Source organism: Phyllobates terribilis, unplaced genomic scaffold (genome assembly GCF_046119375.1).
Source record: "Phyllobates terribilis strain yellow unplaced genomic scaffold, ASM4611937v1 Scaffold_9__5_contigs__length_417890890, whole genome shotgun sequence".
In the NCBI taxonomy this organism is placed as follows: Eukaryota; Metazoa; Chordata; class Amphibia; order Anura; family Dendrobatidae; genus Phyllobates; species Phyllobates terribilis.
In genome coordinates this window covers 386,355,551-386,371,955 of record NW_027362769.1, presented here as the reverse complement: position 1 = coordinate 386,371,955, position 16,405 = coordinate 386,355,551, and the positions used below count along the sequence as shown (strand labels likewise).

Here is a 16,405-nt window from a genome sequence, read left to right as displayed (position 1 = left end):
TATGCTAAATGATATTTTTTCAACCGTATTTACACAAGAAAATCGCATGACAGAAAACATGATCAGAGATAACAAAAATTCTCCATTAAATGTCACTTGCTTCACCCAGCTGGAAGTACGGCGGCGTCTAAAAATCACTAAAGGTGACAAATCCCTGGGCCCGGATGGGATACACCCGCGAGTACTGCAGGAATTAGGAAACAAAGTGTGGTTATTAATGGAAAACACCTAGACTGGGTCTCAGTTAACAGTGGGGTACCACAGGGGTCAGTATTGGGCCCCCTTCTTTTTAACATATTTATTAATGACCTTGTAGGGGGCATACAGAGTAGTATTTCAATATTTGCAGATGACACTAAACTCTGCAGGGTAATCAATACAGAGGAGGACAATTTTATATTACAGGAGGATCTATGTAAACTAGAAGCTTGGGCTGATAAATGGCAAATGAGCTTTAATGGGGATAAATGTAAGGTAATGCACTTGGGCAGAGGAAATAAAATGTATAATTATATGCTTAATTGTAAAACACTGGGAAAAACTGAAAAAGACCTGGGAGTCTGAAATTGGTTCAGCCCTCCAAAAACAGTCCCAATCTCTCATGTGGCCCCTTGTGAAGATTAATTGGAGAAAACATCTGCAGAAGCTTCACTAGTGACCTGCCAGGACGTTTCACACAGATGCCACAAGTCGGCAGTTGATTGGTTCTTGAGTGTGACATCACAAACTACTCGCACTGTGATTGGTTGAGAGAAAGAAGAATGTGATTGGTGGTGAGTCCAGACCAGGGAACTTCATCGGGGTCTTCAATAAGTCACAACCTTCTAGGTCGTAGAGGAGACGTCGCCGGTCATGGCACAGGAGGATCCTGGGAAGATTCACCTTAATTCCGGGACTGAATTAATATTTTTTACATCTCCACAAAGCTGGAAAATCCAAACCTACAGCGCCCCCTCTCTCATCAGCAGAAAACGGGGACAGGTCTACACATCATTCACGGCCACTGAGATCCGGATGACTTCACTGCTCGTAGTGATGTTTCCTACTCTATTCACATCCAAAGCTGAAGACAGAAATCTACAGGGAGCTGTGCAGGCAGGTGTGAGGAGGCAGAGGCCAAGTCACATGACCGACAGCAGCTGACAGGCAGGCCGCTGACTGTTTCCAAGGCAATAAACAAAAGATTTGACAGCAGATTTGGATGCGACTAGAGAAAAAAATAAAAAACTATTTGCAAAATTTCATAAAATGAAAACAAGCGACAATGAGATGGTAATAAGTGACTCACTGCAGGGTCTGCAGCCAAAAATAAAAAAAGCATAGCGGAATATAACTGGAGGATCCCCCCCCACATTAACCCTTTTCTGGTAAAGTCAGGTAACGATTAAAAAAAAACAAAACACAACTACAACTCCCATCAGGAATGTCACTCAGTTTTCAGAGACTCCAAAATCAGAAATCTGCCTGAGTTATAAAGAGACCAAGAGAAGACAAGAGTCCGGCAGCTTCACCCTACAGCGTCTGCTGCCGCCATGTCAGGCTCCCGGGGAGCATCCGCTGCTCATCCTCAGATCTGTCACCGCGGCATGGTCTACTGGACGCAGAGGATCGGAGGCCGGACTTCACATATCGTAATAGATTCAGGATGGCGGCAGGAGTTACCCCAGGAACACGGAAGGCAGCGCCGATCTGTGGGGAAAAGGGAATAGGGGACACCATAAAATAACCAGCCACACAGCAAGAATTAGAGTAGTTATATTCCTGTACATAGGGGGCAGTATTATAGTAGTTATATTCTTGTACATAGGGGCAATATTATAGTAGTTATATTCTTGTACATAGGGGCAGTATTATAGTAGTTATATTCTTGTACATAGGAGCAGTATTATAGTAGTTATATTCTTGTACATAGGGGCAGTATTATAGCAGTTATATTCTTGTACATAGGGGGCAGTATTATAGTAGTTATATTCTTATACATAGGGGCAGTATTATAGTAGTTATATTCTTGTACATAGGGGGCAGTATTATAGTAGTTATATTCTTATACATAGGGGCAGTATTATAGTAGTTATATTCTTGTACATAGGGGGCAGTATTATAGTAGTTATATTCTTATACATAGGGGCAGTATTATAGTAGTTATATTCTAGTACATAGGAGCAGTATTATAGTAGTTATATTCTTATACATAGGGGCAGTATTATAGTAGTTATATTCTAGTACATAGGGGGCAGTATTATAGTAGTTATATTCTTATACATAGGGGCAGTATTATAGTAGTTATATTCTAGTACATAGGGGGCAGTATTATAGTAGTTATATTCTTGTACATAGGGAGCAGTATTATAGTAGTTATATTCTTGTACATAGGGGGCAGTATTATAGTAGTTATATTCTTGTACATAGGAGCAGTATTATAGTAGTTATATTCTTGTACATAGGGGCAGTATTATAGCAGTTATATTCTTATACATAGGAGCAGTATTATAGTAGTTATATTCTTGTACATAGGGGGCAGTATTATAGTAGTTATATTCTTGTACATAGAGGGCAGTATTATAGTAGTTATATTCTTGTACATAGGGGGCAGTATTATAGTAGTTATATTCTTGTACATAGGGGCAGTATTATAGTAGTTATATTCTTGTACATAGGGGCAGTATTATAGTAGTTATATTCTTGTACATAGAGGGCAGTATTATAGTAGTTATATTCTTGTACATAGGGGGCAGTATTATAGTAGTTATATTCTTGTACATAGGGGGCAGTATTATAGTAGTTATATTCTTGTACATAGGGGGCAGTATTATAGTAGTTATATTCTTGTACATAGGGGGCAGTATTATAGTAGTTATATTCTTGTACATAGGGGGCAGTATTACAGTAGTTATATTCTTGTACATAGGGGGCAGTATTATAGTAGTTATATTCTTGTACATAGGAACAGTATTATAGTAGTTATATTCTTGTACATAGGAGCAGTATTATAGTAGTTATATTCTTGTACATAGGGGGCAGTATTATAGTAGTTATATTCTTGTACATAGGAGCAGTATTATAGTAGTTATATTCTTGTACATACATAGGGGGCAGTATTATAGTAGTTATATTCTTGTACATAGGGGGCAGTATTATAGTAGTTATATTCTTGTACATAGGGAGCAGTATTATAGTAGTTATATTCTTGTACATAGGAGCAGTATTATAGTAGTTATATTCTTGTACATAGGAGCAGTATTATAGTAGTTATATTCTTGTACATAGGGGGCAGTATTATAGTAGTTATATTCTTGTACATAGGGGGCAGTATTATAGTAGTTATATTCTTGTACATAGGGGGCAGTATTATAGTAGTTATATTCTTGTACATAGGGGGCAGTATTATAGTAGTTATATTCTTGTACATAGGAGCAGTATTATAGTTGTTATATTCTTGTACATAGGAGCAGTATTATAGTAGTTATATTCTAGTACATAGGGGGCAGTATTATAGTAGTTATATTCTTGTACATAGGGAGCAGTATTATAGTAGTTATATTCTTGTACATAGGGGGCAGTATTATAGTAGTTATATTCTTGTACATAGGGGGCAGTATTATAGTAGTTATATTCTTGTACATAGGGGGCAGTATTATAGTAGTTATATTCTTGTACATAGGGGCAGTATTATAGTAGTTATATTCTTGTACATAGGGGGCAGTATTATAGTAGTTATATTCTTGTACATAGGGGCAGTATTATAGTAGTTATATTCTTGTACATAGGAGGCAGTATTATAATAGTTATATTCTTGTACATAGCGGCAGTATTATAGTAGTTATATTCTTGTACATAGGGGGCAGTATTATAGTAGTTATATTCTTGCACATAGGAGCAGTATTATAGTAGTTATATTCTTGTACATAGGGGGCAGTATTATAGTAGTTATATTCTTGTATATAGGGGGCAGTATTATAGTAGTTATATTCTTGTACATAGGGGGCAGTATTATAGTAGTTATATTCTTGTACATAGGGGGCAGTATTATAGTAGTTATATTCTTGTACATAGGAGCAGTATTATAGTAGTTATATTCTTGTACATAGGAGCAGTATTATAGTAGTTATATTCTTGTACATAGGAGCAGTATTATAGTAGTTATATTCTTGTACATAGGGGCAGTATTACAGTAGTTATATTCTTGTACATACGGGGCAGTATTACAGTAGTTATATTCTTGTATATAGGGGCAGTATTATAGTAGTTTTATTTTGTATATAGGGGCAGTATTATAGTAGTTTTATTCTTGTATATAGGAGCAGTATTATAGTAGTTTTATTCTTGTACATAGGGGGCAGTATTATAGTAGTTATATTCTTGTATATAGGGGCAGTATTATAGTAGTTTTATTCTTGTACATAGGGGGCAGTATTATAGTAGTTATATTCTTGTACATAGGAGCAGTATTATAGTAGTTATATTCTTGTACATAGGGACAGTATTATAGTAGTTATATTCTTGTACATAGGGGCAGTATTATAGTAGTTATATTTTTGTACATAGGAGCAGTATTATAGTAGTTATATTCTTGTACATAGGAACAGTATTATAGTAGTTATATTCTTGTACATAGGAGCAGTATTATAGTAGTTATATTCTTGTACATAGGGGCAGTATTATAGTAGTTCTATTCTTGTACATAGGGGGCAGTATTATAGTAGTTATATTCTTGTACATAGGGGCAGTATTATAGTAGTTCTATTCCTGTACATAGGAGCAGTATTATAGTAGTTATATTCTTGTACATAGAGGGCAGTATTATAGTAGTTATATTCTTGTACATAGGGGGCAGTATTATAGTAGTTATATTCTTGTACATAGGAGCAGTATTATAGTAGTTATATTCTTGTACATAGGGGGCATTATTATAGTAGTTATATTCTTGTACATAGGAGCAGTATTATAGTAGTTATATTCTTGTACATAGGGGCAGTATTATAGTAGTTATATTCTTGTACATACGGGGCAGTATTATAGTAGTTATATTCTTGTATATAGGGGCAGTATTATAGTAGTTTTATTCTTGCATATAGGGACAGTATTATAGTAGTTATATTCTTGTATATAGGGGCAGTATTATAGTAGTTTTATTCTTGTACATAGGGGGCAGTATTATAGTAGTTATATTCTTGTACATAGGAGCAGTATTATAGTAGTTATATTCTTGTACATAGGGACAGTATTATAGTAGTTATATTCTTGTACATAGGGGCAGTATTATAGTAGTTATATTTTTGTACATAGGAGCAGTATTATATTAGTTATATTCTTGTACATAGGAACAGTATTATAGTAGTTATATTCTTGTACATAGGAGCAGTATTATAGTAGTTATATTCTTGTACATATGGGCAGTATTATAGTAGTTATATTCTTGTACATAGGGGGCAGTATTATAGTAGTTATATTCTTGTACATAGGGGCAGTATTATAGTAGTTCTATTCCTGTACATAGGAGCAGTATTATAGTAGTTATATTCTTGTACATAGGAGGCAGTATTATAGTAGTTATATTCTTATACATAGGAGCAGTATTATAGTAGTTATATTCTTGTACTTAGGAGCAGTATTCTAGTTATATTCTTATACATAGGAGCAGTATTATAGTAGTTATATTCTTGTGCATAGGGGCAGTATTATAGTAGTTATATTCTTGTACATAGAGGGCAGTATTATAGTAGTTATATTCTTGTACATAGGAGCAGTATTATAGTAGTTATATCCTTGTACATAGGGGCAGTATTATAGTAGTTATATTCTTGTACATAGAGGGCAGTATTATAGTAGTTATATTCTTGTACATAGGGGGCAGTATTATAGTAGTTATATTCTTGTACATAGGGGGCAGTATTATAGTAGTTATATTCTTGTACATAGGGGGCAGTATTATAGTAGCTATATTCTTGTACATAGGGGGCAGTATTATAGTAGTTATATTCTTGTACATAGGGAGCAGTATTATAGTAGTTATATTCTTGTACATAGGAGCAGTATTATAGTAGTTATATTCTTGTACATAGGAGGCAGTATTATAGTAGTTATATTCTTGTACATAGGGGGCAGTATTATAGTAGTTATATTCTTGTACATAGGGGGCAGTATTATAGTAGTTATATTTTTGTACATAGGAGCAGTATTATAGTAGTTATATTCTTGTACATAGGGGGCAGTATTATAGTAGTTATATTCTTGTACATAGGGGGCAGTATTATAGTAGTTATATTCTTGTACATAGGGGGAGTATTATAGTAGTTATATTCTTGTACATAGGGGGCAGTATTATAGTACTTATATTCTTGTACATAGGAACAGTATTATAGTAGTTATATTCTTGTACATAGGAGCAGTATTATAGTAGTTATATTCTTGTCCATAGGGGGCAGTATTATAGTAGTTATATTCTTGTACATAGGAGCAGTATTATAGTAGTTATATTCTTGTACATACATAGGGGGCAGTATTATAGTAGTTATATTCTTGTACATAGGGGGCAGTATTATAGTAGTTATATTCTTGTACATAGGGAGCAGTATTATAGTAGTTATATTCTTGTACATAGGAGCAGTATTATAGTAGTTATATTCTTGTACATAGGAGCAGTATTATAGTAGTTATATTCTTGTACATAGGGGGCAGTATTATAGTAGTTATATTCTTGTACATAGGGAGCAGTATTATAGTAGTTATATTCTTGTACATAGGAGCAGTATTATAGTAGTTATATTCTTGTACATAGGAGCAGTATTATAGTAGTTATATTCTTGTACATAGGAGCAGTATTATAGTAGTTATATTCTTGTACATAGGAGGCAGTATTATAGTAGTTATATTCTTGTACATAGGGGGCAGTATTATAGTAGTTATATTCTTGTACATAGGGGGCAGTATTATAGTAGTTATATTCTTGTACATAGGGGGCAGTATTATAGTAGTTATATTCCTGTACATAGGGGGCAGTATTATAGTAGTTATATTCTTGTACATAGGGGGCAGTATTATAGTAGTTATATTCTTGTACATGGGAGGCAGTATTATAGTAATTATATTCTTGTACATAGGGGGCAGTATTATAGTAGTTATATTCTTGTACATAGGGGGCAGTATTATAGTAGTTATATTCTTGTACATAGGGGGCAGTATTATAGTAGTTATATTCTTGTACATAGGAGCAGTATTATAGTTGTTATATTCTTGTACATAGGAGCAGTATTATAGTAGTTATATTCTAGTACATAGGGGGCAGTATTATAGTAGTTATATTCTTGTACATAGGGAGCAGTATTATAGTAGTTATATTCTTGTACATAGGGGGCAGTATTATAGTAGTTATATTCTTGTACATAGGGGGCAGTATTATAGTAGTTATATTCTTGTACATAGGGGGCAGTATTATAGTAGTTATATTCTTGTACATAGGGGCAGTATTATAGTAGTTATATTCTTGTACATAGGGGGCAGTATTATAGTAGTTATATTCTTGTACATAGGGGCAGTATTATAGTAGTTATATTCTTGTACAAAGGAGGCAGTATTATAATAGTTATATTCTTGTACATAGCGGCAGTATTATAGTAGTTATATTCTTGTACATAGGGGGCAGTATTATAGTAGTTATATTCTTGTACTTAGGAGCAGTATTCTAGTTATATTCTTATACATAGGAGCAGTATTATAGTAGTTATATTCTTGTGCATAGGGGCAGTATTATAGTAGTTATATTCTTGTACATAGAGGGCAGTATTATAGTAGTTATATTCTTGTACATAGGAGCAGTATTATAGTAGTTATATTCTTGTACATAGGGGCAGTATTATAGTAGTTATATTCTTGTACATAGAGGGCAGTATTATAGTAGTTATATTCTTGTACATAGGGGGCAGTATTATAGTAGTTATATTCTTGTACATAGGGGGCAGTATTATAGTAGTTATATTCTTGTACATAGGGGGCAGTATTATAGTAGCTATATTCTTGTACATAGGGGGCAGTATTATAGTAGTTATATTCTTGTACATAGGGAGCAGTATTATAGTAGTTATATTCTTGTACATAGGAGCAGTATTATAGTAGTTATATTCTTGTACATAGGAGGCAGTATTATAGTAGTTATATTCTTGTACATAGGGGGCAGTATTATAGTAGTTATATTCTTGTACATAGGGGGCAGTATTAAAGTAGTTATATTTTTGTACATAGGAGCAGCATTATAGTAGTTAAATTCTTGTACATAGGGGGCAGTATTATAGTAGTTATATTCTTGTACATAGGGGGCAGTATTATAGTAGTTATATTCTTGTACATAGGGGGCAGTATTATAGTAGTTATATTCTTGTACATAGGGGGCAGTATTATAGTAGTTATATTCTTGTACATAGGAACAGTATTATAGTAGTTATATTCTTGTACATAGGAGCAGTATTATAGTAGTTATATTCTTGTCCATAGGGGGCAGTATTATAGTAGTTATATTCTTGTACATAGGAGCAGTATTATAGTAGTTATATTCTTGTACATACATAGGGGGCAGTATTATAGTAGTTATATTCTTGTACATACATAGGGGGCAGTATTATAGTAGTTATATTCTTGTACATAGGGAGCAGTATTATAGTAGTTATATTCTTGTACATAGGGGGCAGTATTATAGTAGTTATATTCTTGTACATAGGGGGCAGTATTATAGTAGTTATATTCTTGTACATAGGGGGCAGTATTATAGTAGTTATATTCTTGTACATAGGGGCAGTATTATAGTAGTTATATTCTTGTACATAGGGGGCAGTATTATAGTAGTTATATTCTTGTACATAGGGGCAGTATTATAGTAGTTATATTCTTGTACATAGGAGGCAGTATTATAATAGTTATATTCTTGTACATAGCGGCAGTATTATAGTAGTTATATTCTTGTACATAGGGGGCAGTATTATAGTAGTTATATTCTTGCACATAGGAGCAGTATTATAGTAGTTATATTCTTGTACATAGGGGGCAGTATTATAGTAGTTATATTCTTGTATATAGGGGGCAGTATTATAGTAGTTATATTCTTGTACATAGGGGGCAGTATTATAGTAGTTATATTCTTGTACATAGGGGGCAGTATTATAGTAGTTATATTCTTGTACATAGGGGGCAGTATTATAGTAGTTATATTCTTGTACATAGGAGCAGTATTATAGTAGTTATATTCTTGTACATAGGAGCAGTATTATAGTAGTTATATTCTTGTACATAGGAGCAGTATTATAGTAGTTATATTCTTGTACATAGGGGCAGTATTATAGTAGTTATATTCTTGTACATACGGGGCAGTATTACAGTAGTTATATTCTTGTATATAGGGGCAGTATTATAGTAGTTTTATTCTTGTATATAGGAGCAGTATTATAGTAGTTTTATTCTTGTACATAGGGGGCAGTATTATAGTAGTTATATTCTTGTATATAGGGGCAGTATTATAGTAGTTTTATTCTTGTACATAGGGGGCAGTATTATAGTAGTTATATTCTTGTACATAGGAGCAGTATTATAGTAGTTATATTCTTGTACATAGGAGCAGTATTATAGTAGTTATATTCTTGTACATAGGGACAGTATTATAGTAGTTATATTCTTGTACATAGGGGCAGTATTATAGTAGTTATATTTTTGTACATAGGAGCAGTATTATAGTAGTTATATTCTTGTACATAGGAACAGTATTATAGTAGTTATATTCTTGTACATAGGAGCAGTATTATAGTAGTTATATTCTTGTACATAGGGGGCAGTATTATAGTAGTTATATTCTTGTACATAGGGGGCAGTATTATAGTAGTTATATTCTTGTACATAGGGGCAGTATTATAGTAGTTATATTCTTGTACATAGGGGGCAGTATTATAGTAGTTATATTCTTGTACATAGGGGCAGTATTATAGTAGTTATATTCTTGTACATAGGAGGCAGTATTATAATAGTTATATTCTTGTACATAGCGGCAGTATTATAGTAGTTATATTCTTGTACATAGGGGGCAGTATTATAGTAGTTATATTCTTGCACATAGGAGCAGTATTATAGTAGTTATATTCTTGTACATAGGGGGCAGTATTATAGTAGTTATATTCTTGTATATAGGGGGCAGTATTATAGTAGTTATATTCTTGTACATAGGGGGCAGTATTATAGTAGTTATATTCTTGTACATAGGGGGCAGTATTATAGTAGTTATATTCTTGTACATAGGAGCAGTATTATAGTAGTTATATTCTTGTACATAGGAGCAGTATTATAGTAGTTATATTCTTGTACATAGGAGCAGTATTATAGTAGTTATATTCTTGTACATAGGGGCAGTATTATAGTAGTTATATTCTTGTACATACGGGGCAGTATTACAGTAGTTATATTCTTGTATATAGGGGCAGTATTATAGTAGTTTTATTTTGTATATAGGGGCAGTATTATAGTAGTTTTATTCTTGTATATAGGAGCAGTATTATAGTAGTTTTATTCTTGTACATAGGGGGCAGTATTATAGTAGTTATATTCTTGTATATAGGGGCAGTATTATAGTAGTTTTATTCTTGTACATAGGGGGCAGTATTATAGTAGTTATATTCTTGTACATAGGAGCAGTATTATAGTAGTTATATTCTTGTACATAGGAGCAGTATTATAGTAGTTATATTCTTGTACATAGGGACAGTATTATAGTAGTTATATTCTTGTACATAGGGGCAGTATTATAGTAGTTATATTTTTGTACATAGGAGCAGTATTATAGTAGTTATATTCTTGTACATAGGAACAGTATTATAGTAGTTATATTCTTGTACATAGGAGCAGTATTATAGTAGTTATATTCTTGTACATAGGGGCAGTATTATAGTAGTTCTATTCTTGTACATAGGGGGCAGTATTATAGTAGTTATATTCTTGTACATAGGGGCAGTATTATAGTAGTTCTATTCCTGTACATAGGAGCAGTATTATAGTAGTTATATTCTTGTACATAGAGGGCAGTATTATAGTAGTTATATTCTTGTACATAGGGGGCAGTATTATAGTAGTTATATTCTTGTACATAGGAGCAGTATTATAGTAGTTATATTCTTGTACATAGGGGGCATTATTATAGTATATTCTTGTACATAGGAGCAGTATTATAGTAGTTATATTCTTGTACATAGGGGCAGTATTATAGTAGTTATATTCTTGTACATACGGGGCAGTATTATAGTAGTTATATTCTTGTATATAGGGGCAGTATTATAGTAGTTTTATTCTTGCATATAGGGACAGTATTATAGTAGTTATATTCTTGTATATAGGGGCAGTATTATAGTAGTTTTATTCTTGTACATAGGGGGCAGTATTATAGTAGTTATATTCTTGTACATAGGAGGCAGTATTATAGTAGTTATATTCTTGTACATAGGAGCAGTATTATAGTAGTTATATTCTTGTACATAGGGACAGTATTATAGTAGTTATATTCTTGTACATAGGGGCAGTATTATAGTAGTTATATTTTTGTACATAGGAGCAGTATTATATTAGTTATATTCTTGTACATAGGAACAGTATTATAGTAGTTATATTCTTGTACATAGGAGCAGTATTATAGTAGTTATATTCTTGTACATATGGGCAGTATTATAGTAGTTATATTCTTGTACATAGGGGGCAGTATTATAGTAGTTATATTCTTGTACATAGGGGCAGTATTATAGTAGTTCTATTCCTGTACATAGGAGCAGTATTATAGTAGTTATATTCTTGTACATAGGAGGCAGTATTATAGTAGTTATATTCTTATACATAGGAGCAGTATTATAGTAGTTATATTCTTGTACTTAGGAGCAGTATTCTAGTTATATTCTTATACATAGGAGCAGTATTATAGTAGTTATATTCTTCTGCATAGGGGCAGTATTATAGTAGTTATATTCTTGTACATAGAGGGCAGTATTATAGTAGTTATATTCTTGTACATAGGGGGCAGTATTATAGTAGTTATATTCTTGTACATAGGAGCAGTATTATAGTAGTTATATTCTTGTACATAGGGGGCATTATTATAGTAGTTATATTCTTGTACATAGGAGCAGTATTATAGTAGTTATATTCTTGTACATAGGGACAGTATTATAGTAGTTATATTCTTGTACATAGGGGCAGTATTATAGTAGTTATATTTTTGTACATAGGAGCAGTATTATAGTAGTTATATTCTTGTACATAGGAACAGTATTATAGTAGTTATATTCTTGTACATAGGAGCAGTATTATAGTAGTTATATTCTTGTACATAGGGGCAGTATTATAGTAGTTATATTCTTGTACATAGGGGGCAGTATTATAGTAGTTATATTCTTGTACATAGGGGCAGTATTATAGTAGTTCTATTCCTGTACATAGGAGCAGTATTATAGTAGTTATATTCTTGTACATAGAGGGCAGTATTATAGTAGTTATATTCTTGTACATAGGGGGCAGTATTATAGTAGTTATATTCTTGTACATAGGGGGCAGTATTATAGTAGCTATATTCTTGTACATAGGGGGCAGTATTATAGTAGTTATATTCTTGTACATAGGGAGCAGTATTATAGTAGTTATATTCTTGTACATAGGAGCAGTATTATAGTAGTTATATTCTTGTACATAGGAGGCAGTATTATACTAGTTATATTCTTGTACATAGGGGGCAGTATTATAGTAGTTATATTCTTGTACATAGGGGGCAGTATTATAGTAGTTATATTTTTGTACATAGGAGCAGTATTATAGTAGTTATATTCTAGTACATAGGGGGCAGTATTATAGTAGTTATATTCTTGTACATAGGGGGCAGTATTATAGTAGTTATATTCTTGTACATAGGGGGCAGTATTATAGTAGTTATATTCTTGTACATAGGGGGCAGTATTATAGTAGTTATATTCTTGTACATAGGAGCAGTATTATAGTAGTTATATTCTTGTCCATAGGGGGCAGTATTATAGTAGTTATATTCTTGTCCATAGGGGGCAGTATTATAGTAGTTATATTCTTGTACATAGGAGCAGTATTATAGTAGTTATATTCTTGTACATACATAGGGGGCAGTATTATAGTAGTTATATTCTTGTACATAGGGGGCAGTATTATAGTAGTTATATTCTTGTACATAGGGAGCAGTATTATAGTAGTTATATTCTTGTACATAGGAGCAGTATTATAGTAGTTATATTCTTGTACATAGGAGCAGTATTATAGTAGTTATATTCTTGTACATAGGGGGCAGTATTATAGTAGTTATATTCTTGTACATAGGGGGCAGTATTATAGTAGTTATATTCTTGTACATAGGGAGCAGTATTATAGTAGTTATATTCTTGTACATAGGAGCAGTATTATAGTAGTTATATTCTTGTACATAGGAGGCAGTATTATAGTAGTTATATTCTTGTACATAGGGGGCAGTATTATAGTAGTTATATTCTTGTACATAGGGGGCAGTATTATAGTAGTTATATTCTTGTACATAGGGGGCAGTATTATAGTAGTTATATTCTTGTACATAGGAGCAGTATTATAGTTGTTATATTCTTGTACATAGGAGCAGTATTATAGTAGTTATATTCTAGTACATAGGGGGCAGTATTATAGTAGTTATATTCTTGTACATAGGGGCAGTATTATAGTAGTTCTATTCCTGTACATAGGAGCAGTATTATAGTAGTTATATTCTTGTACATAGAGGGCAGTATTATAGTAGTTATATTCTTGTACATAGGGGGCAGTATTATAGTAGTTATATTCTTGTACATAGGGGGCAGTATTATAGTAGCTATATTCTTGTACATAGGGGGCAGTATTATAATAGTTATATTCTTGTACATAGGGAGCAGTATTATAGTAGTTATATTCTTGTACATAGGAGCAGTATTATAGTAGTTATATTCTTGTACATAGGAGCAGTATTATAGTAGTTATATTCTTGTACATAGGGACAGTATTATAGTAGTTATATTCTTGTACATAGGGGCAGTATTATAGTAGTTATATTTTTGTACATAGGAGCAGTATTATATTAGTTATATTCTTGTACATAGGAACAGTATTATAGTAGTTATATTCTTGTACATAGGAGCAGTATTATAGTAGTTATATTCTTGTACATATGGGCAGTATTATAGTAGTTATATTCTTGTACATAGGGGGCAGTATTATAGTAGTTATATTCTTGTACATAGGGGCAGTATTATAGTAGTTCTATTCCTGTACATAGGAGCAGTATTATAGTAGTTATATTCTTGTACATAGGAGGCAGTATTATAGTAGTTATATTCTTATACATAGGAGCAGTATTATAGTAGTTATATTCTTGTACTTAGGAGCAGTATTCTAGTTATATTCTTATACATAGGAGCAGTATTATAGTAGTTATATTCTTGTGCATAGGGGCAGTATTATAGTAGTTATATTCTTGTACATAGAGGGCAGTATTATAGTAGTTATATTCTTGTACATAGGGGGCAGTATTATAGTAGTTATATTCTTGTACATAGGAGCAGTATTATAGTAGTTATATTCTTGTACATAGGGGGCATTATTATAGTAGTTATATTCTTGTACATAGGAGCAGTATTATAGTAGTTATATTCTTGTACATAGGGACAGTATTATAGTAGTTATATTCTTGTACATAGGGGCAGTATTATAGTAGTTATATTTTTGTACATAGGAGCAGTATTATAGTAGTTATATTCTTGTACATAGGAACAGTATTATAGTAGTTATATTCTTGTACATAGGAGCAGTATTATAGTAGTTATATTCTTGTACATAGGGGCAGTATTATAGTAGTTATATTCTTGTACATAGGGGGCAGTATTATAGTAGTTATATTCTTGTACATAGGGGCAGTATTATAGTAGTTCTATTCCTGTACATAGGAGCAGTATTATAGTAGTTATATTCTTGTACATAGAGGGCAGTATTATAGTAGTTATATTCTTGTACATAGGGGGCAGTATTATAGTAGTTATATTCTTGTACATAGGGGGCAGTATTATAGTAGCTATATTCTTGTACATAGGGGGCAGTATTATAGTAGTTATATTCTTGTACATAGGGAGCAGTATTATAGTAGTTATATTCTTGTACATAGGAGCAGTATTATAGTAGTTATATTCTTGTACATAGGAGGCAGTATTATACTAGTTATATTCTTGTACATAGGGGGCAGTATTATAGTAGTTATATTCTTGTACATAGGGGGCAGTATTATAGTAGTTATATTTTTGTACATAGGAGCAGTATTATAGTAGTTATATTCTTGTACATAGGGGGCAGTATTATAGTAGTTATATTCTTGTACATAGGGGCAGTATTATAGTAGTTATATTCTTGTACATAGGGGGCAGTATTATAGTAGTTATATTCTTGTACATAGGGAGCAGTATTATAGTAGTTATATTCTTGTACATAGGAGCAGTATTATAGTAGTTATATTCTTGTACATAGGAGCAGTATTATAGTAGTTATATTCTTGTACATAGGGGGCAGTATTATAGTAGTTATATTCTTGTACATAGGGGGCAGTATTATAGTAGTTATATTCTTGTACATAGGGAGCAGTATTATAGTAGTTATATTCTTGTACATAGGAGGCAGTATTATAGTAGTTATATTCTTGTACATAGGGGGCAGTATTATAGTAGTTATATTCTTGTACATAGGGGGCAGTATTATAGTAGTTATATTCTTGTACATAGGGGGCAGTATTATAGTAGTTATATTCTTGTACATAGGAGCAGTATTATAGTTGTTATATTCTTGTACATAGGAGCAGTATTATAGTAGTTATATTCTAGTACATAGGGGGCAGTATTATAGTAGTTATATTCTTGTACATAGGGGCAGTATTATAGTAGTTCTATTCCTGTACATAGGAGCAGTATTATAGTAGTTATATTCTTGTACATAGAGGGCAGTATTATAGTAGTTATATTCTTGTACATAGGGGGCAGTATTATAGTAGTTATATTCTTGTACATAGGGGGCAGTATTATAGTAGCTATATTCTTGTACATAGGGGGCAGTATTATAGTAGTTATATTCTTGTACATAGGGAGCAGTATTATAGTAGTTATATTCTTGTACATAGGAGCAGTATTATAGTAGTTATATTCTTGTACATAGGAGCAGTATTATAGTAGTTATATTCTTGTACATAGGAGGCAGTATTATAGTAGTTATATTCTTGTACATAGGGGGCAGTATTATAGTAGTTATATTCTTGTACATAGGGGGCAGTATTATAGTAGTTATATTCTTGTACATAGGGACAGTATTATAGTAGTTATATTCTTGTACATAGGGGCAG

General features: G+C 32.5%; 1 protein-coding gene across 1 annotated transcript in view; it reads right to left on the bottom strand.

Moving 5' to 3' along the window:
* The window catches only part of MTO1 (mitochondrial tRNA translation optimization 1), a 49,039-nt gene continuing 32,634 nt past the window's right edge, over positions 1 to 16,405 (bottom strand). The window contains exon 13 of the mRNA XM_073648633.1: positions 1 to 1,689. Coding sequence (XP_073504734.1) covers positions 1,513 to 1,689 — 177 coding nt within the window. The 3' untranslated portion in view covers positions 1 to 1,512. The remainder of the gene's footprint in view (positions 1,690 to 16,405) is intronic.